We start from the raw sequence: 22,900 nt of genomic DNA, 5'->3' as shown, positions 1-22,900 counted from the left end.
GCATTGTTCCAGTAACTACTGCAGCAGCTTTTTGGTTTGAGGCTCTAGAGGAGTCTCTTAAGGTTGAGACCCCATTAGATGATATTTTGGATAGAATTAGGGCTCTCAAGCTAGCAAATTTTTTTATAACAGATGCCGCTTTCCAAATGGCTAAATTAGCGGCTAAGAATGCAGGCTTTGCCATTTTAGCGCGTAGAGCGTTATGGCTTAAGTCATGATCTGCTGATGTGTCATCTAAATCCAAGCTTTTAGCTATTCCCTTTAAGGGTAAGACCCTATTCGGGTCTGAACTAAAGGAGATCATTTCTGACATTACTGGAGGTAAAGGTCATACCCTTCCTCAGGACAAGACGGTTAAATTGAGGACCAAACAGAATAATTTTCGTTCCTTTCGAAACTTTAAAGGCGGTCCCTCTACTTCCTCATCCGCCTCCAAGCAGGAGGGGAACTTTGCTTAATCCAAGTCAGTCTGGAGACCTAACCAGACCTGGAATAAAGGTAAACAGGCCAAGAAGCCTGCTGCTGCTACCAAGGCAGCATGAAGGGGCAGCCCGCGATCCGGGACAGGATCTAGTAGAGGGCAGACTTTCTCTCTTCGTTCAGGCTTGGGCAAGAGACGTTCAGGATTCCTGGGCATTAGAAATTGTGACCCAGGGGTATCGTCTAGAATTCAAAGATTCTCTCCCAAGGGGGAGATTTCATCTTTCACGTTTGTCTATAAACCAGACAAAAAGAGAGGCGTTCTTACGCTGTGTAGAAGACCTATATACCATGGTTGTAATCTGCCCAGTTCCAAACGTAGAACAAGGGCAGGGGTTTTACTCCAATCTGTTCGTGGTTCCCAAAAAAGAGGGAACCTTCAGACCGATTTTGGATCTCAAAACTCTAAACAAATTTCTCAGGGTCCCATCTTTCAAGATGGAGACCATACGAACAATTTTACCAATGATCCAGGAGGGTCAATATATGACCACCATGGATTTGAAGGATGCCTATCTTCACATTCCTATCCACAAAGATCATCACCAGTTCCTCAGGTTCGCCTTCCTGGACAAACATTACCAGTTTGTGGCCTTTCCTTTCGGGTTGGCCACAGCTCCCAGAATTTTCACAAAGATGCTAGGGTCCCTTCTGGCGGTTCTAAGGCCGCGGGGTATAGCAGTGGCGCCCTATCTGGACGATATTTTGATTCAGGCGTCAACTTGCCATCTAGACAAATCTCACACGGACATCGTGTTGGCTTTTCTAAGAACTCACGGGTGGAAGGTGAACATAAAAAAAGAGTTCACGTGTTCCTCTGACAAGAGTTCCATTCCTAGGAACTCTGATAGACTCGGTAGACATGAAGATTTTTCTGACGGAGATCAGAAAATCAAAGATCTTAACCTCTTGCCGAGCACTTCATTCCATTCCTCGGCCATCAGTTGCTCAGTGTATGGAGGTAATTGGACTAATGGTAGCGGCAATGGACATAGTTTTGTTTGCTCGCCTACATCTCAGACCACTGCAGCTGTGCATGCTCAGACAGTGGAATGGGGATTATGCAGATTTATTTCCGCAGATAAATCTAGATCTAGAGACTCTCTTCTTTGGTGGTTGTCACAGGATCATCTGTCCCAGGGAATGTGCTTCCGCAGGCCAGCATGGGTCATAGTGACGATGGACGCCAGCCTCTTGGGCTGGGGTGCAGTCTGGAATTCCCTGAAGGCTCAGGGTGTGTGGACTCAGGAGGAGTCCTTACTACCAATAAATATTCTGGAACTGAGGGCGATATTAAACACGCTTCAAGCGTGGCCTCAGCTGGCTTCGGCCAAATTCATAAGGTTCCAGTCAGACAATATCACGACTGTAGCATATATCAATCATCAAGGGGGAACAAAGAGTTCTCTAGCGATGATAGAGGTTTCCAAAATAATTCAATGGGCAGAGACTCACTCTTGCCATCTATCAGCAATATATATCCCAGGAGTGGAGAACTGGGAAGCGGATTTTCTAAGTCTTCAGACTTTTCATCCGGGGGAGTGGGAACTCCATCCGGAGGTGTTTGCAAAATTGATTAATCAATGGGGCACACCGGAATTGGATCTGATGGCATCTCGTCAGAATGCCAAACTTCCTTGTTACGGGTCCAGATCAAGGGATCCTCAAGCAGTACTGATAGATGCTCTAGCAGTCCCGTGGTCGTTCAACCTGGCTTCTGTGTTTCCTCCTTTTCCTCTTCTACCTCGTCTGATTGCAAGAATCAAACAGGAGAGGGCTTCGGTAATATTGATAGCGCATTCAGGGTCCGTTCCAACATCCAAATCTAGTTTCTCTGCAGCTGACTGCCTGGAGATTGAACGCTTGATTCTATCTAAGCGGGGATTCTCTGAGTCGGTCATTGATACCTTGGTTCAGGCTCGGAAGCCTGTCACTAGGAAAATTTATCATAAGATATGGCGTAAATATCTTTATTGGTGCGAATCCAAAGGCTACTCATGGAGTAAGATCAGGATTCCTAGGATTTTGTCCTTTCTCCAAGAAGGATTGGAGAAGGGGTTATCAGCTAGTTCCTTAAAGGGACAGATTTCTGCTTTGTCAATCTTACTACAAAAGCGTCTGGCAGATGTCCCAGACGTTCAGTCGTTTTTTCAGGCTTTGGTTAGAATTAAGCCTGTGTTTAATTTAGTTCTTAATGTTCTTCAAGGGGTTCCATTTGAACCCATGCGTTCCATAGATATTAAACTTCTATCTTGGAAAGTTCTGTTTTTAGTTGCTATCTCTTCTGCTCGAAGAGTTTCTGAGCTATCTGCGTTGCAATGCGACTCGCCTTATCTTATATTCCATTCTGATAAGGTGGTTTTGCGCACTAAACCTGGATTCCTTCCTAAGGTTGTTTCAAATAAGAATATTAATCAGGAAATTGTTGTTCCTTCTCTGTGTCCTAACCCTTCCTTCTTCTAAGAAGGAGCGTCTGTTACATAACGTAGACGTGGTTCGCGCTTTGAAGCTTTACTTGCAAGCGACCAAGGATTTCCGTCAAACATCTTCTCTGTTTGTTGTCTATTCTGGAAAGCGTAGAGGTCAAAAAGCTACGGCTACCTCTTTCTTTTTGGCTGAAAAGCATAATCCGTTTGGCATACGAGACTGCTGGACAGCAGCCTCTTGAAAGAATCACAGCTCATTCTACTAGAGCGGTGGCTTCCACATGGGCTTTTAAAAACAATGCTTCTGTTTAACAGATTTGTAAGGCTGTGACTTGGTCTTTCCTTCATACCTTTTACAAATTTGATACTTTTGCTTCTTCTGAGGCTGTTTTTGGGAGAAAAGTTCTTCAAGCAGTGGTGCCTTCTGTTTAGGAATCTGTCTTGTCCCTCCCATTCATCCGTGTCCTGTAGCTTTGGTATTGTATTCCACAAGTAAAGGATGAATCCGTGTACTCGTCGTATCTTATAGAAGAAAAGGAAATTTATGCTTACCTGATAAATTGATTTCTTCTGATACGACGAGTCCACGGCCACCCTGTCAATTTAAGACAGATTATATTTTTTGGTTTAAAACTTCAGTCACCGCTGCACCTTTTAGTTTCTCCTTTTTCTTCCTATACCTTCGGTCGAATGACTGGGGGGTGAAGTCAAGGGAGGAGCTATATAGACAGCTCTGCTGTGGTGCTCTTTGCCACTTCCTGTTAGCAGGAGGATAATATCCCACAAGTAAATGATGAATCCGTGGACTCGTCGTATCATAGAAGAAATCAATTTATCAGGTAAGCATAAATTTTCCTTTTTTGTGTATAAGTAGAAAAGATAAGTCTCAGTAATTACACATACTATCCTTCTGCCCCACTTAAGTAAATATTTTCTTTGTGACAGATCATGTAAAATCCTGGTTGAAAGAGTTTAAGTCTCCCCCAGAGGTGATCAGTTCAGCGGTGGAGTCTCTGCAGAAGCTCTGCCATGCTCATTGTGATACCCCTGAGGGAATACAGGTAAAGCCAGCTTAGCCACACTTGGCTATGTGATATTTATATGACTGTGATATTTTTATAGCTATAGGTGATATTTATATGGCTATGTGATTTCTTTCATGTAAGTGGCAAGAGTCCATGAGCTAGTGACGTATGGGATATAGATTCCTACCAGGAGGGGGCAATGTTTCCCAAACCTCAGAATGCCTATAAATACACCTCCTACCTCACTCATACCTTAGTTTTACAAACTTTGCCTCCTTGTGGAGGTGGTGAAGCAATATGTGCTTGATTTTCTTCTGTGATAGGCGCTTCTAAGCATTTTGAAGCCCAGTTCCTCTCAAAGTACAGTGTTTGTCTGATGAGGGATGTGAAGGGAGTATTGCCTGATCACGCCATGTTTTCACCTATGGTAAATCTATTCTAAGGCTCTCTGTTATCGGTCGCAGGGATTCATCTGCTGCCTCCCTTTACAGATCAACATTATACTCCACTACCATTACCTCTGCTGATATGTTTCAGTACTGCATAAATAAAAAGAGAGAAGCGCTCAACCTGGGAACGAACAATAGCATAATAGCTTGCTCTATGGCTAGTTACCACCCAAGAAGCAGCCTCTTTTTGCTCAAAATGTGCCTTTCACAGAGAAGAACTTTCCTGAAGCATATCAGTCTGATCCTGACTTCACAGTACAGTCCAGCCCCGAAATACCAGGCAATCCCTCTCTGAACGAGAGAAACAGCAAAACCCCAGACGTACGTTTCGGCCTATTGTGGGCCTCGTCAGTGAGGTGCAGCCATATCCCTCTAGGCACACTGAGCAACGGGTCCACGTCTGGATTCCCGCATCACACTTAGGGAGACTTCCCAAAATGTCATAATTTGCATAAATAAAAAGAGAGAAGTGCTCAACCTGGGAACGAACAATAGCATAATAGCTTGCTCTATGGCTAGTTACCACCCAAGAAGCAGCCTCTTTTTGCTCAAAATGTGCCTTTCACAGAGAAGAACTTTCCTGAAGCATATCAGTCTGATCCTGACTTCACAGTACAGTCCAGCCCCGAAATACCAGGCAATCCCTCTCTGAATGAGAGAAACAGCAAAACCCCAGACGTACGTATCGGCCTATTGTGGGCCTCGTCAGTGAGGTGCAGCCATATCCCTCTAGGCACACTGAGCAACGGGTCCACGTCTGGATTCCCGCATCACACTTAGGGAGACTTCCCAAAATGTCATAATTTGCATAAATAAAAAGAGAGAAGCGCTCAACCTGGGAACGAACAATAGCATAATAGATTGCTCTATGGCTAGTTACCACCCAAGAAGCAGCCTCTTTTTGCTCAAAGTGTTGCCTGGTATTTCGGGGCTGGACTGTACTGTGAAGTCAGGATCAGACTGATATGCTGCAGGAAAGCTCTTCTCTGTGAAAGGCACATATTGAGCAAAAAGAGGCTCCTTCTAGGGTGGTAACTAGCCCTAGAACAAGCTATTATGCTATTGTTCGTTCCCAGGTTGAGCGCTTCTCTCTTTTTATTTATGCAAATTATGACACTTAGGGAAGTCTCCCTAAGTGTGATGCGGGAATCCAGACGTGGACCCGTTGCTCAGTGTGCCTAGAGGGATATGGCTGCACCTCACTGACGAGGCCCACAATAGGCTGAAACGTACGTCTGGGGTTTTGCTGTTTCTCTTGTTCAGAGAGGGATTGCTTGGTATTTCGGGGCTGGGCTGCACTGTTAAGTCAGGATCAGACTGATATGCTACAGGAAAGTTCTTCTCTGTGAAAGGCACATATTGAGCAAAAAGAGGCTGCTTCTAGGGTGGTAACTAGCCATAGAACAAGCTATTATGCTATTGTTCGTTCCCAGGTTGAGCGCTTCTCTCTTTTTATTTATGTTTCAGTACTGGTTTGGGTGTCTGCTATATGTGGATTAGTGTCTTCTGGTAAGTATTATCATTTTTTAAGACACTCTCAGATATGTTTGGCACTTTATCTTATAAAGTTTTAAATGTATATTGTATATATTTGCCATGAGTCAGGTCTGTGTATTTTCCTTTGCAGTCTAACAGTTTCAGCATGGAATTTATGTTTATGGGAGTTTTTTTTTTAGACTTACCTGGGGTTCCCAGTTAATTGTAACTTGGAGACTGTTTCTTTAAAAATGTTGTGGGCTTCAGCTCGCAATGACGCAGAATGTTACTTTTTATTGCAACATTTTTGGCGTGAAGTCGTGCCTGTCGTGATGAGTCATGTCATTTCTTGCGATTTTCTTGTTGCACGTTTTTTTTTGGCGCAAAGTCACGCCTGTTATGTTGTGTGTCGCATCCTTTCACTTGTTAAGCTTTTCTGGCAAAAGCTTCTTTCTGCATTTGCGCCATTCTTGGTGCCAAAATTAGTTATATTAAGTCTCTCCCTCTTTTGCTCTCTGCTCTCATTTGTTTTCATAGAGGGCTAGGTTGCTTGCTTTTGATTATTACCTTAATTTTATCATAAGCATTTTTTCCCTTTCCTGAAACTGCTATTTTGAGGAAATTTGATATTTTGATTAAATGTTATTCTTTTTTGTTACATTTTACAAGATGTCTCAGACTGATCCTGCCTCTGATGTTACTGTAGGAATTAAGCTGCCTGAACACAGTTCTACCACAGCTAAGTGTGTATGTTGTAAATTAGCTGAACTTTAGCTCAAACATGTGGCACTTGTTATGAAAATGATTACATGCTGATAATGTTTCTTTAGGTACAAATACATCTATTGTTGAACCTTCACAGTCTAATATACATGATATTCCTCTAGATATAAAAGATGATATTGCTACAACCATAGAGAAGGCTATGACTGCTATTCCTCATTCAAATAATCTTAAAAGGTCTCTCTTAAACTCTCATAAATCTGATGAAGCTTGTATTGATCGACAGCATACTGAAGTATCTTCTGCTGATGAGGATTTATCTGGCTCAGAGGATCCTACTTCAGAGACTGAAATTGATAAATCAACCTTTTCTTTTTAAGATTGAATATATTTGTTCTTTATTAAAAGAAGTATTGTTTACTTTGGGTATTGAGGAATCTAGTTCACCTGATAATAAGTATAGCAAACGTTTGAATTCTGTTATTAAAACTTCTGATGTTTTACCTATTCCAGATGCTATCTCTCATATGTTTACTAAGGAATGGTCTAAACTTGGTACTTCTTCTAACCCTTCTTCTAGGTTTAAAAAGCTTTATCCTTTACCTGTGGCTAATTTAGAGTTTTGGGAAAAAGTCCCTAAGGTTGATGGGGCTATTTCTACTCTGGCCAAACGTACTACTATTCCTATGGAAGATAGTACTTCCTTTAAGGATCCTTTAGATAGGAAGATTGAATCCTATCTTAGAAAAGCATATTTACATACTGGCTATATTCTTAGACCTGCCAGTTCTATGGCTGATGTTGCTGCTGCTTCAAGTTTTTGGTTTGACAGTTTAGCTCAACAGTTAATAGATCCTGAATTGTCTAGCATTGTTCTTTTACTTCAACATGCTATTCCATTTTATTTGTGTTGCTATATTTGATGTCATTAAGATTGATATTAAATCTATGTCTAGCTATTCTTACTAGAAGAGCTTTATGGCTTAAATCTTGGAATGCTGATATGGAGTCTAAATCTAGATTACTCTCTTTATCATTTCAGGGTAGTAATTTATTTGGTTCTCAATTGGATTCTAATATTTCCACTATCACCGGGGGAAAGGCAGTTTTTCTGCCCCAAGATAAGAAATCTAAGGGTAAATTTAAAGCTTCCGATAGTTTTCGTTCCTTTCGTCAGAATAGAGAACAAAAGACCTCTCCTTCCCCTAAGGCCTCTGGCTTTAATTGGAGACCATTTCCGAATTGGAATAAATCCAAGCGTTATAAAAAACCAAATCCAGCCCCTAAGACTGCATGAAGGTGCGGCCCTCAAACCCGTTCTACTGGTGGGGGGGGCAGATTAAAATTATTTCAACACATTTGGACAGTTTCTTTTCAAAATCAGTGGATTCAGAATATTGTTTCTCAGGGGTATAGAATAGGTTTCAGAATAAGACCTTCCATGGGAAGATTCTTTCTTTCTCATGTTCCAACAAACCCTGTAAAGGGTCAGGCTTTTCGGAAATGCTTTTCAGACGTAGAGCTTTCAGGGGTGATTATTCCAGTTCCTCTGCAGGAACGGGGTTTGGGTTTTTATCCAAATCTATTCATTGTCCCAAAGAAAGAAGATTCGTTCAGACCAATTCTGTATCTGAAAGTTTTAAATCATTTTGGAAGAGTCCCAACTTTCAAGATGGTGACTATAAGGACTATTCTGTCTTTAGTTCAGCAAGGTAATTTCATGTCCACAACAGACTTACAGGACGCTTGCCTTTACATTCCAATTCATCCAGAACACTATTGTTTTCTGAGCTTCTCTTTTCTAGACAAGCATTTCCAATTTGTCGCTCTTCCATTTGGCCTAGCGACAGCTCCAATAATCATTTCAAAGGTTCTCGGTGCCCTTCTATCTGTAATCAGAGAGCAGGGTATTGCAGTGTTTCCTTATTTGGACGATATCTTGGTACTAGCTAAATCTTTTCATTTAGCAGAATCTCACACGAAACAACTGGTGTGGTTTCTTCAAGAACATGGTTGGAGGATCAATTTACAAAAGGGTTTCTTGATTCCTCAGACAAAGGTCACCGTTTTAGGTCTCATTGCTGCAGCATCGGACGCGATCCCCTTTGCTCGTTTTCATATGAGACCTCTACAGCTTTGCATGTTGCTCCAATAGTGCAGGGATTATACTCTGATTTACTGCACGGCTATTGGCTAAGAGGTGAAAGTCACCTCTTAGCAAAAAAATGTTTTAGCTGTGGGCTGCTGTAGTAGCTAAGAACGGCGATCGATTGAAACAAATAAAGGAGCTTACTACATGAAGTATCTTATACTTCATGAATGAAAGTCCCCTTTATTTGTTTAAACACTAGGATTGACTTTCACTTTAAATCCCAAAACTCAACTCTCTCTGACTTGGTGGTTAGACTATCACCTTAATGTTAAAGGGACCTCATTTGTTCGTCCTACCTGGACTGTGATCACAACAGATGCAAGTCTTACAGGTTGGGGAGCTGTCTGTGGGTCTCTGACAGCACAAGGGGTTTTGAAACCTCAAGAGGTGAGGTTACCAAACAATATTTTAGAACTGTTATTTTCAGAGCTCTTCAGGCATGGCCTCTATTGAAGAGAGAACTTTACATTAGTTTTCAAACAGACAATATCACAACAGGGGGCATATGTCAATCATTAAGGAGGGACTTTCAGTCCTTCAGCAATGAAGGAAGTATCTCAATACTTTCTTGGTTGGAATCCAACTCTTGTCAAATATCTGCAATTCATATACCAGGTGTAGACAATTGGGAATTAGATTATCTCAGCCGTCACTTTACATCCAGGGGAGTGGTCTCTCCATCCAGATGTATGTTTCTTTCATGTAATTAGCAAGAGTCCATGAGCTAGTGACGTATGGGATATACATTCCTACCAGGAGGGGCAACGTTTCCCAAACCTTAAAATGCCTATAAATACACCCCTCACCACACCCACAATTCAGTTTTACAAACTTTGCCTCCCATGGAGGTGGTGAAGTAAGTTTGTGTTAGATTCTACGTTGTTATGCGCTTCGCAGCAGGCTGAAGCCCGGTTTTCCTCTCAGAGTGCAGTGAATGTCAGAGGGATGTGAACAGAGTATTGCCTATTTGAATACCATGGTCTTCCTCTAGGGGATCTATTTCATAGGTTCTCTGTTATCGGTCGTAGAGATTTCTTCTCCTACCTCCCTTTTCAGATCGACGATATACTCTTATATACCATTACCTCTACTGATTCTCGTTTCAGTACTGGTTTGGCTATCTACTATATGTAGATGAGTGTCTTAGGGTAAGTAAGTCTTATTTCTATTTATGACACTCAAAGCTATGGTTGGGCACTTTATATGTAAAGTTCTAAATATATGTGTTTAAACTTATATTTGCCATGATTCAGGATAATCGGTATTCCTTCATTCAGACTGTCAGTTTCATTTTTTGGGAAAATGCATATAAATTTTATTTTTCTTACCTTAAAATTTTCAATTGACTTTTTTCAAAAATTGTGGGCTCTTAGGCTCGCGGGTGCAGAAAATGCTTCTATTTATTGCGTCATTTTTGCCGCGAGATTTTTTTGGCGCAAAAATTTCGTCATAGTTGGCGCCGGAAGTTTTCACGTAATTGCGTCATTTTTTTACTTATGTGTATTGCGGACGTTTTTTTGGCGCCAAAAAATATGGGCGTTATTCTTGGCATCAAAATATGTGGGTGTTATACTTGGCGCCAAAAATGTGGGCATCATACTTGGCGCCAGTTTTTTTCACATTATTTCAGTCTCACTTTTTAGTTGCTTCTGGTTTTCTAGAGGCTTGTTTCTTTTTGCATTTTTTTCCCATTCCTGAAACTGCCATTTAAGGAATTTGATAATTTTGCTTTATATGTTGTTTTTTCTTTTACATATTGCAAGATGTCCCTACCTGACCCTGGATCAGAATCTACTTCTGGAAAAGCACTGCCTGATGTCGGTTCTACCAAAGCTAAGTGCATTTGTTGTAAACTTTTGGTAACTGTTCCTCCGGCTGTAGTTTATGTTAGTTGTCATGATAAGCTATCAAACGCAGATAGCAATTCCATTAGTAATAATCCATTACCTGTTGTTCCTTCAACATCTAATGTTCAGGATGTTCCTGTTAATGTTAAAGAATTTGTTTCTAATTCTTTTCGGAAGGCTCTGTCTGTTATTCCTCCTTCTAGTAAACGTAAGAGGTCTTTTAAAACTTCACATATTTCAGATGAATTTTTAAATGACTGCCATCATTCTGACTTATCTATTTCTGATGAGGATCTATCTGGTTCAGAAGATTCTACCTCAGATATTGACACTGATAAATCTTCATATTTGTTTAAGATGGAGTTTATTCGTTCTTTACTTAAAGAAGTGTTGATTGCATTAGATATGGAGGAGTCTAGTCCTCTTGATATTAAAACTAATAAGCATTTAAATTCAGTTTTTAAACCTCATGTAGTTATTCCAGAAGTTTTTCCAGTTCCTGATACTATTTCAGAAGTAATTTCTAGGGAATGGAATAGTCTGGGTACTTCATTTACTCCTTCTCCAAGGTTTAAGAAATTGTACCCTTTGCCTTCTGATAGATTAGAGTTTTGGGAGAAAATCCCCAAAGTTGATGGGGCTATTTCTACTCTTGCTAAACGTACTACTACTCCTACGGCAGATAGTACTTTGTTTAAAGATCCTTTAGATAGGAAGCTTGAATCCTTTCTAAGGAAGGCTTATTTATGTTCAGGTAATCTTCTTAGACCTGCTATTTCTTTGGCTGATGTTGCTGCAGCTTCAACTTTCTGGTTGGAGGCTTTAGCGCAACAAGTGTCAGACCATAATGCTTATAGCATTGTTAAACTCCTTCAACATGCTAATCACTTTATTTGTGATGCCATTTTCGATATCATTAGAATTGATGTCAGGTATATGTCTTTAGCTATTTTAGCCAGAAGAGCTTTATGGCTTAAGTCTTGGAATGCAGATATGACTTCTAAGTCAACTTTGCTTTCTCTTTCTTTCCAAGGTAATAAATTGTTTGGTTCTCGGTGGACTCAATAATTTCAACTGTTACTGGGGGGAAGGGAGCCTTTTTACCTCAGGATAAAAAATCTAAAGGTAAATATAGGGCTGCTAATCGTTTTCATTCCTTTCGTCAGAATAAGGAACAAAAGCCTGACCCTTCTTCTAAAGGAACCGTTTCCGTTTGGAAACCTTCTCCAGTCTGGAATAAATCCAAGCCTTTTAGAAAGTCAAAACCAGCTCCCAAATCCGCATGAAGGTGCAGCCCTCATTCCAGCACAGCTGGTAGGGGGCAGGTTACGATTTTTCAAAGATGTTTGGATCAATTTGATTCAAAGTCTTTGGATTCAGAACATTGTTTCACAAGGGTACAGAATAGGTTTCAAGGTAAGACCGCCTGTGAGAAGATTCTTTCTTTCACGCATTCCAGTAAACCCAGTAAAGGCTCAAGCGTTTCTGAAATGTGTTTCAGATCTAGAGTCAGCTGGGGTAATTGTGCCAGTTCCAGTTCTGGAACAGGGCCTGGGGTTTTATTCAAATCTGTTCATTGCTCCAAAGAGAGAGAATTCTTTCAGACCAGTTCTGGATCTAAAAATATTGAATAGTTATGTAAGGGTACCAACATTCAAGATGGTGACTATAAGGACTATTCTGCCTTTTGTTCAGCAATGGCATTATATGTCCACAATAGACTTACAGGATGCATATCTTCATTTTCCAATTCATCCGGACCATTATCAGTTCCTGAGATTCTCTTTTCTAGACAGGCATTACCAGTTTGTTGCTCTTCCTTTTGGCCTAGCAACAGCTCCAAGGATCTTTTCGAAGGTTCTCCGTGCCCTTCTTTCTGTAAACAGGGAGCAGGGTATTGCGGTATTTCCTTATTTGGACGATATCTTGGTACTTGCTCAGTCTTTACATTCTGCAGAATCTCACACGAATCAACTTGTGTTGTTTCTTCAAAGACATGGTTGGAGGATCAATTTACCAAAGAGTTCCTTGATTCCTCAGACAAGGGTAACCTTTTTGGGTTTCCAAATAGATTCAGTGTCGAAACCTTCAGTCTCAATCTTTCCCTTCGGTAGCTTTGTGCATGGAAATTTTAGGTTTCATGACTGCTGCATCGGACGCAATCCCTTTTGCTCGTTTTCACATGAGACCTCTCCAGCTTTGTATGCTGAACCAATGGTGCAGGGATTATACAAAGATATCACAATTAATATCCTTAAATCCCAATGTTCAATCTTCTCTGACTTGGTGGTTGGATCACCATCGTTTAGTTCAAGGGGCCTCTTTTGTTCGTCCAACCTGGACTGTGATCTCAACAGATGCAAGTCTTTCAGGTTGGGGAGCTGTATGGAGATCATTGACAGCGCAGGGGGTTTGGGAATCTCAGGAGGCGAGATTACCAATCAACATTTTGGAACTCTGTGCGATTTTCAGAGCTCTTCAGTTCTGGCCTCTTCTGAAGAGAGAATCGTTTATTTGTTTTCAGACAGACAATGTCACAACCGTGGCATATGTCAATCATCAAGGGGGGACTCAGTCCTCAGGCTATGAAAGAAGTATCTCGGATACTTGTATGGGCGAATTCCAGCTCCTGTCTAATTTCTGCGGTTCACATCCCAGGTATAGTCAATTGGGAAGCGGATTATCTCAGTCGCCAGACGTTACATCCGGGCGAATGGTCTCTTCACCCAGAGGTATTTCTTCAGATTGTTCAAATCTGGGAGCTTCCAGAAATAGATCTGATGGCATCTCATCTAAACAAGAAACTTCCCAGGTATCTGTCCAGATCCAGGGATCCTCAGGCGGAAGCGGTGGACGCGTTGTCACTTCCTTGGAATTATCAACCTGCTTATAGCTATCCGCCTCTAGTTCTTCTTCCAAGAGTGATTTCCAAAATCCTAATGGAGCGTTCGTTTGTACTGCTGGTGGCTCCAGCATGGCCACACAGGTTTTGGTGTGCGGATCTCGTTCGGATGGCAAGTTGCCAACCTTGGACACTTCCGTTAAGGCCAGACCTTCTGTCTCAAGGCCCATTTTTCCATCAGGATCTCAAATCATTAAATTTGAAGGTATGGAGATTGAACGCTTAATACTTAGTCATAGAGGTTTCTCTGACTCAGTGATTAATACTATGTTACAGGCTCGTAAATCTGTGTCTAGAAAGATCTATTACCGAGTCTGGAAGACTTACATTTCTTGGTGTTCTTCACATAAATTCTCTTGGCATTCTTTTAGAATTCCTAGAATTTTACTATTTCTTCAAGAAATGAATTTATCAGGTAAGTTTTTACATAAATTATGTTTTTCATCTTGTGCAGATGTGGGGTCTTCCAGAAATAGATCTGATGGCCTCTTGTCTAAACAGAAAGCTTCCCAGATACCTTTCCAGGGAAAATGGTGGATGCCTTAGCAGTTCCTTGGTTTTACCAATCTGCTTATATTTTTCCGCGTTCTTCTTCCAAGGGTGATCTCCAAGATCATATTGGAACAATCTCATGTGTTTCTGATAGCACCAGCATGGCCTCACAGGTTTTGGTATGCAGATCTTGTCCTGATGTCCAGTTGCCAGCCTTGGCCACTTCCTTTAAGGCTAAACATTCTGTCTCAAGGCCCATTTTTCCATCAGGATCTCAAATCTCTAAATTTGAAGGCATGGAAATTGAACGCGTAGTCATAGTTTTCTCTGACTCGGTGATTAGCACTATGATACAGACTTGTAAGTCTGTTTCAAGGAAAATGTATAATCTGGTTTGGAAAAACCTATATTTCATGGTGTTCCACTAATAATTTTTTTAATTTTTTTTTTGGCATTCTTTCAGAATTCCTAGGATTTTACAGTTTCTTCAGGATGGTTTGGATAAGGGGTTGTCTGCAAATTCTTTGAAATTACACCTTTCTGCTCTTTCTGTCTTATTTCATAGAAGGTTTGCTAAAATTTCTGACATTCACACTTTTGTTCAGGCTTTGATTCGTATCAAACCTGTTATTAAATCTATTTCTCCTCCTTGGAGTCTTAATTTGGTTTTGAAGATTTTACAGGCTCCGCCTTTTGAGCCTATGCATTCTCTGGATATTAAATTACTTTCTTGGAAAATGTTATTTCTTTTGGCTATCTCTTCTGCTAGAAGAGTTTGCGAATTGTCTGCTCTCTCTTGTGAGTCTCCTTATCAGATTTTTCATCGAGATAAAACTGTTTTGCACACTTCATTTACATTTTTGCCTGAAGTTGTGAATTGTAACAACATCAATAGGTAAATTGTTGTTCCTTCTTTGTGTCCTAATCCTAAGAATACTCTGTCCTAATCCTAAGAATACTCTTGAAAGATCTTTACATTCTTTGGCTGTGGTAAGAGCTTTGAAATATTATGTTGAGGCTACTAAAGATTTCAGAAAGACTTCTAGTCTATTTGATATTTTTTCTGGCTCCAGGAAAGGTCAGAAAGTCTCTTTCTTTGGCATCTTGGTTGAAACTTTTGATTTACAACCTTATTTGGTGGTGGTGCAGTCTGCGCCTCAGAATTACAGCTCATTCTACTAGATCAGTTGCCACTTCTTGGGCTTTTAAGAATGAAGCTTCAGTTGATCAAATTTGCAAAGCTGCAACTTGGTCTTCTTGGCATACTTTTACTAAATGTTACCATTTTGATGTGTTTGCTTCCTTGGAAGCAGCCTTTGGTAGAAAGGTTCTTCAGGCAGTTGTCTGTTTGATTCGAAAGCCTTTGATTTTGAGTGTTTTTTAAATTTTTTGAAGAAAATTTAATTATTTTGGATTTAATTTCTCAGCGGATTTAGCTGTTGTTTTATCCCTCCCTCTCTAGTGACTTGTAGATTTCCACATCTTGGGTATTTATCCCATACGTCACTAGCTCATGGACTCTTGCCACTTACATGAAAGAAAACATAATTTATGTAAGAACTTACCTGATCAATTAATTTCTTTCATAGTGGCAAGAGTCCATGAGACCCACCCTATTTTTTGTGGTTATGATTTTTTTTTTTTTATAAAGCACATTATTTTTTTCCAGTTCCTCTTTTTGTATGCTTTTTACTCCTTGTTTTACACCTCACTTTTTGGCTACACGTTAAACTAAGGTATGAGTGAGAGAGGAGGTGTATTCATAGGCATTTTGAGGTTTGGGAAACTTTGCCCCCTCCTGGTAGGAATGTATATCTCATACGTCACTAGCTCATGCACTCTTGCCACTATTTAAGAAATTAATTTATCAAGTAAGTTCTTGCATAAATTGTTATTTATATAGCTATATGTTATATTTATATGGCTATGTGATATTTATATAGCTATATGTGATATTGATATGGCTATATGTGACATTTATATAGTTATGTGACATTTTATATAGCTATATCTGACATTGAAATGGCTATGTGACATTTATATAGCTATATGTGATTTGTATATGGCTAAATGTGGTATTTATATGGCTATGTGATATTTATATACCTATATGCTGTATTTTCTTCTTAAAGGGAAGAGTCCACAGCCGCATTCATTACTTTTGGGAAATATGAACCTGGCCACCAAGAGGAGGCAAAGACACCCCAGCCAAAGGCTTGAATACCTCACCCACTCCCCTCATGCCCCAGTCATTCTTTGCCTTTCGTCACAGGAGGTTGGCAGAGAAGTGTCAGAAGTTTGAAGATAATTTCTTATGGAGGGTAGTACTCTTCAGAATGGGACTGGAGTTTTAAGTAATCATGTCCGCCTCTCAGTGAGAGCATGGATGAAAGTTAGTCCAGAGATGCAGGGAGTGTCGTCTCTGTAAAACTATCCCGACTCATGTTAACAGCTCCTTGGCAATCGGCGTTGACGAGTTTCGCTGCCTGCCTTTATTCACTCAAGTCCATGTCAGAAGCGATGCTACTATCTGTCACACTTGAAGGGCCGTGTTCTTGTTCCATGGCGTAGATTCCGGTAATATCGTTTAATTTTATTTCGATATGGGAATGTAATGTTATCGAAAGAAGTAAGGGTCCCAGTGGGACTCCTTTTATGGAGTCAAGGGTTAATATCTCCTGTGGGGGGTTATTGAACAGGGGGGACTTATGTTTGATTCTGTCTGCTAACTTGTAGTGATGCTTGGGCTTAGGGCTAGTCGGAACATAACTGCCTTACACGGTGCACCGTGTGTCCGGGTGTGGTTACGTTGTATTTCCATTCAGTACTTTGAGTGACGACGGAGAGAGTCTGTTCGTTGGTTGTTTGGTTCACAGGAGGTGGTGAGTGCCCCAGCCATTGGGGGAGTAAGGTGCCGCTTAGTTTTTGTCCATATTTGCAATCTCCAAGTTATGGAGGATTCTGAGTATACGTCTTGTGAGGAGTATGAAATGGCCCGGGTTATCCATGCCCATCAGTTATGTTCCGATTGCCGTGCTAGAGTACTCTCTTCCCCTGAATCGGGGAGCGTAGAGTGCGTTGAGCCATCCGCCCCTGAGGATTCCATGTCCAGTGAGGCACATGTCCCAGAATTTTCTTTCGATACGCAAGCAGGTGTCCCTTGGGCCGTTACTCCTCCGGAAGGCGGCTTGTTTCCTCCAGAGGTTACGGCATGGTTCCGCATGGCCATATCTGTGGCGCTGGCACATTAATATCTCTCAAGAGAAATATTTTTAAGATACTGTCCGTGTTTTGTTAACCAGGGTCTGTCAAGCGTGAGATCGCCTGAGTCAGTTCGACCTTCTGGGGAAGCGATGGCCTCTTAGGCTGGGGCCCCTCCCTCGTGGTCGTCCAACGATCCGGCGAGGAAACATTTTGCCTTCTGTTTATAGACTGGCACGCCTTCGTGTACTACTAAGGCATGTTTTGGCGGTGCTGGAGGAGTGCAAACAGGGTTAGACGTATGGGGATGAAGCCAATCTCCTTCACGTCTCCGTCTTTCTTTTCATTTAAGTATCTGTTCCAGTTGTGAGCTTAGGAGATTGGGGCCTCTAATTGGCTGGTCTCATTGGCGTACCCATTCTCATTGGGAGTTCACCCTCGGGTGCTGCCTTCATTTTATTTGATCCGGTTAGGATGTGTTTAATTTGTTTTACGAAGCTCATGTTTGTTATAGTTTCCTTTTTGGGAGCGTTTCTTCTCTGGAACGGATACTTGCGATTTTGTGGTCGCATGGGCACTTCCTCGGAAGTCGCGCAATACTATATAATGCATAGTTATGTTTATAGTTTATCGATCCCTTCGGGGGCCTCGATTTTCCTTGGACCTCGGACAGTTTCAGTGTGTTCTTGTGCCAGGCAGGTCCTGGTCTGGCACTAGATGATGTTCCTTACGGTTCATGTCACCCACGGGGTGCCGGTACGGGTTACTCTGTCGGGTGTTGAGTTCACTTTGATAAGTGTTCATGTTCTCTTGCTGCCTACATTTTAGAAGACTGTGGGCTGCTTTGCTTATCCTCCCGTTTCTACTATTGAGTGGGCCTAGTGGTAACATGTCTGATTATCAAACTCAAATTTAGGGGTTTGAATACACCCCCGTGTGCTACACTTTAGGGGATTCCGGGATCAGAGCCGGCTGAGACTCATCGTGAGAGGCCTTTTGGCCTTGGAACCAAAGTTTCTCTATTCCCATTGGGTTTGGACGTTTGATGACCTCTAGGCGTCGGGTGGGGTACCAAATGGATAGCGATTTCGTTTTCTCTCTTGGTATCTTCTGGATGTTTCATTTCTGGCTAGTCTCAGGCACCTCTCGTAGGTTGCTGGGACTACTTTATCCCCTTCTTGGGGGTCGGGTCATCTTTGTTTGGAAGGTCGAGTATGTCCTTGTTATTTCCTCCTTTATTATGTTGCACGTTCTCCTATATTTGTTTTTCCCCGGCATTCTCCCCTGGTCAACTGGTCTGCCAGGAGTTGTGAGACTCCCACTGTGTTTTTCCTGTGAGGTACAGGATTCCGGGAGACTGATCCTGTAAGGGTCTTTTGGAGATATCATCATCTCCTCATCCTACGGACTGGTTTGGAGCCTGTCTCTTGTAACCCCGTGGTCTTTAGAGGGGGTGTTCCCTTCGACTCGCTAAGAGATCCATCTCTTTGTGTTGACAGCAGAGAGTCCGGGATCCAGTTACACCTTCGTGTTGCTAATTGCACTCTTCCTAGACCTGTTAAGATGTCTTCTTGGCCTCTTTGGTCTGTATCTCTTTCAAGGGCACAATGTCCAGGGACATTGGGATATGGGAGTGCACTACAGGGTGCACTCCTCAGTATGAGATCACTGGCTGGTCCTCTGGGGGTTGGAACATCGACCAGTCTCTGGTTCCAGGTGTCTAGCTTTTGGCCATGTCTCTTGTCTGAGATTTCGGAGTCCGGATCTGGGTTGGTCCTAGGTGAAACCAGCTGCAGCTATTTGCACCTTGATTGTGTGTTTGCAAGCTGTCTTAAATTCGGTTTAAAGCCTTTGGGTTCTACAACCTCTGATTGCCCCTTTAGGGACGATTTGGTATCTGTCTAGTTTTGCTGTCTCAGACGAGATCTTATGGTTGTTGTCAGCGGCAGCTGTTGCGCCTTGATGTGAGCTCATGGTTGTTGGCTTCAACTGAGCTGTCGTATCTTATCAATGGTTTTTACCATTTCTTCTCTCTTCTCCAAGCCTTTGGCTGGGAAAGTGGTCCTTTGTTTACCCTCCTTCGGGGAGGTCTTGCAGTGTTGCATTCCTTGAGGCCTCATAGCTCTTCTCTTCTCGTTTTCTGAGGGGCCCTGCCCTCCTTGCGTGCAAGAAGTCATGGGGCTGGGCCTTGTACTGGGACGCTGTAGTTCAGTACCCTATCTCCCTTGCTTCGGAGTGGTCCTTCTTGAGAAGGGAGTGATGTAGGGGTTCTAGGATCCCGAGCACACTGTCTTCTGTCCTGACAAGCCAATTTAAATATTGCTCAGATTTGTTCTCTCTTGGGGCCCCTTCCCTTTTTTCTTCTGAGTTGTGGTTTGGAGAACTTTGTATTTGTATTCAGATGTTGCCAATTTTTTGGACTTGGTCCGTTACCTCACAAGGGGGTGGGGGGAATCTGGTTGCTCTGCTGAGTTTGGACCGTGTGCTTCTAGTTGCTGTAGGTCGAAGGGTATCTCCCTGCCTAGTAGCTGGAGGTTTGAAGTCCATTTCCTGCTGGGGCAGCTCTCTATCCTCTTTCCGGCTTTGGTGGGGGTCATGGTGTTCATCCCTCCACTGGTTGCATATGCTGCTGGTGCTGGATGTTTTCCTAAAGTTTCCTTGATGAGAGTTGTCGTCAAGAATTTTTTTGGCGTTCTCTGTGGGATGGTCTCCCATGTTGGCTTAGGGTCAGCTTTGCTGTCTTGAGGCTAGAGTTTGCGAGTTCTTGTTCAGAGGTGGCTATGTGTTTCATGAGAGAGATTTTCTCTGTTGGGATAATCATCCTTGTCTGCAGGTTCCAAATTTTCTTCGGTTTATATGGTTTTTTTTACCTATGTTTGTCTAGTTAGCTACTATGTCTGCTAGACTAGGGTGTAGTGGGGAGCTTGTAGCACCATAAGGCGTATGGTGTTGGGTTAGGGATCTGAGGTTAAGCCTTGGGGTTTCTCATGATCACACTCTTCTAGGTGTTATATTGATCCCTGGTCCTTGTCCTTCTATGGAGTTTTTTTCCCTGGGTGGTTGTCTTTAGCAACCTTGGGTTCGCTTTAGTTATACGTGTTTTCTTCCTTCATTGATAGTCCTTTAGATATCTTATGGGCCTTTCGTTTCCCCCTCGGGGGTAGGTGAAGGCTTTTCCTTCGGGTCGAGGGTTAGTTCTGTTGGTCAGGACGCCTGCGGGACTTGGCTCCTTGGGGGCTTTTTGTGGTCAATGGATCTAGGGATCTGAGTGATCTCTAGCCCGGCCTTGTAGGTTATTTAACTGATGAGCAGTTACTGGGTCCTTCGAGTTTTTTAACCCCTTGCTCTAAGTGTTAGTTTTTTGTGGGGTTCTGTTTTTTTTTCAGGCTGTGGTGCCCTTCGAAGGGGCCACCTTCTGTACCTGCCCTTTGGTTGCATTCAGTGTCCTCTATAGCTTGGGTATTGTTTTCCCAAAAATAATGAATGAAGCTGTGGCCTCTTCCCATTTAAGAAGAAAAACTTAAATTATGCTTACCTGATAATTTTCTTTTCTTCTAACGGGAAGAGTCAACAACTCCCCGCCCGTGTTTTATCTTGAGGCGGCGGTATTTCATTTTTTGTTCTTCTGGCACCTTTTTCACCCTGATATTTCTCCTACTGTTCCTTGTTCCCTTGGCAGAATGACTGGGGGATGAGGGAAGTGGGGAGGTATTTAAGCCTTTGGCTGGGGTGTCTTTGCCTCCTCCTGGTGGCCAGGTTCATATTTCCCAAAAGTAATGAATGCAGCTGTGGACTCTTCTCGTCAGAAGAAAAAAATATTTTATCAGGTAAGCATAATTTAAGTTTAATATGGCTATGTGTGATATTTATATCAATATGTGATATTTATATGGCTATGTGTGATATTTATATGGCTATGTGTGATATTTATATCAATATGTGATATTTATATGGCTATGTGTGATATTTATATGACTAGGTGTGATATTTATATAGCTATATGTGATATTTATATGGCTATATGTGATATTTATATGGCTATATGTGATATTTATATCAATATGTGATATTATGGCTATGTGTGATATTTATATCAATATGTGATATTATGGCTATGTGTGATATTTATATGGCCTTCTGCAAATAACCTATTCCATAATCCTGCAGGAACTGCTGAACGAGGTATGTGGGGATCTTATCTGCACCTGTGAAGAATACATCTCCTCTGTTGTAATGACAGACAACCGAAATGAATCATTTAATCAGGATTTGTTGGTGAGTTAAGATGCTGCGTTGCAACAACAAACCAAAAAAAACAAACAAAAAAAAACTTTAAGTACAAGGTTCTGGGCAGTATTCTATGGCTGATAATCAAAATAAATATTCTATATAATATGAATATAAAACCTAATTTAATAGCTTATTTCTGTGCCTTCTTCCTACAGCTTTGTTTTTTCCCTATATTATATTTTTTAAAGGGACAGTCTACTTGATATTTTTTTTTGTTTTAAAAGATAGATAACACCTTTTACTATCTATTCTCCAGCTTTGCATAACCAACACTGTTATATTAAAATACTTTATAGCCTCTAAGCCCTAAAAGGCCACCCCTTATCAGTGATTTTTAAATCTTGCACAGCAGCTAGACAGTGGTAGTTCATGTGTGCCAAATAGATAACATTGTGCTCACTCCCATGGAGAATAATGGTTATACAAGAATTGGCTAAAATGTAAGATTGTAAAAACAAAACAAAAAAACATTGAGATAAGGAGTCCTTTTTAGAGGTAAAAAGTATATTAATATAACAGTGTTGGTTATGCAAAACTGGGGAATGGATAATTAAGGGGTTATCTATCTTTCTTTCTAATGACACGGTGAGTCCACAGATCATCTAATTACTATTGGGAATATCACTCCTGCCCAGCAGGAGGCGGCAAAGAGCACCACAGCAAAGCTGTTAAATATCACCTCCCTCCAACCCCAGTCATTCTCTTTGTCTACGTTAGAGCAAGGAAGTGGTAAAGTTAGGTGTTGGAGCTTGGAGAAGGGTTTATCGGCAAGCTCCCTAAAGGGTCAAATATCTGCCTTGTCTATTTTGTTAGATAAACGTCTGGCGGATGTACCAGACGTGCATCGTTCTGTCAGGCTATGGTCAGAATCAGGCCTGTGTTTAAGCTGGTTACTCGTCCCTGGAGTCTAGTACTTAAAGATCTTCAACAGGCTCCGTTTGAGCCTATGCATTCCTTAGATATTAAGTTATTATCTTGGAAGATTTTGTTTCTGGTTGCTATTTCATCTGCTCGTAGAGTTTCAGAGCTCTCGGCATTACAGTATGAGTCTCCTTACCTTATTTTTCATTTGGATAAGGTAGTTTTGCGTACTAAGTAAGGGTTTCTCCCTAAAGTGGTTTCAGAACATTAATCAGGAGATTGTTGTTCCTTCCTTGTGTCCAAACCCTTCTTCTCAGAAGGAATGTTTGCTGCACAATCTGGATGTGGTGCGTGCATTGAAATTCTATTTACAGGCGACTAAGGATTTTTGTCAGTCTTCTGCTCTGTTTGTAGTTTTCTCTGGAAAACGTAAGGGGCAAAAAGCTACGGCTTCTTCTCTTTCTTTGTGGCTGAAGAGTATCTTTCACTTGGCTTATGAAACTGCTGGACAGCAGCCTCCTGAGAGAGTTATGTCTCATTCTATGAGGGCTGTTTCCTCTTCCTGGAAGCTTCTGT

The 22,900-nt window shown here is 41.6% G+C and overlaps 1 protein-coding gene across 1 annotated transcript in view; it reads left to right on the top strand.

The window, feature by feature from the left end:
* The window catches only part of NCAPD3 (non-SMC condensin II complex subunit D3), a 273,275-nt gene that overhangs the window by 148,100 nt on the left and 102,275 nt on the right, over window positions 1-22,900 (top strand). The window contains exons 19-20 of the mRNA XM_053691510.1: window positions 3,852-3,967; window positions 21,341-21,448. Of these exons, the coding sequence (XP_053547485.1) occupies window positions 3,852-3,967; window positions 21,341-21,448 (224 nt within the window). The remainder of the gene's footprint in view (window positions 1-3,851; window positions 3,968-21,340; window positions 21,449-22,900) is intronic.

Source organism: Bombina bombina, chromosome 8 (genome assembly GCF_027579735.1).
Source record: "Bombina bombina isolate aBomBom1 chromosome 8, aBomBom1.pri, whole genome shotgun sequence".
NCBI classification, from domain to species: domain Eukaryota; kingdom Metazoa; phylum Chordata; class Amphibia; order Anura; family Bombinatoridae; genus Bombina; species Bombina bombina.
The sequence above is the reverse complement of the archived record's forward strand: the minus strand, read 5'-3'. Positions and strand labels throughout refer to the sequence as shown.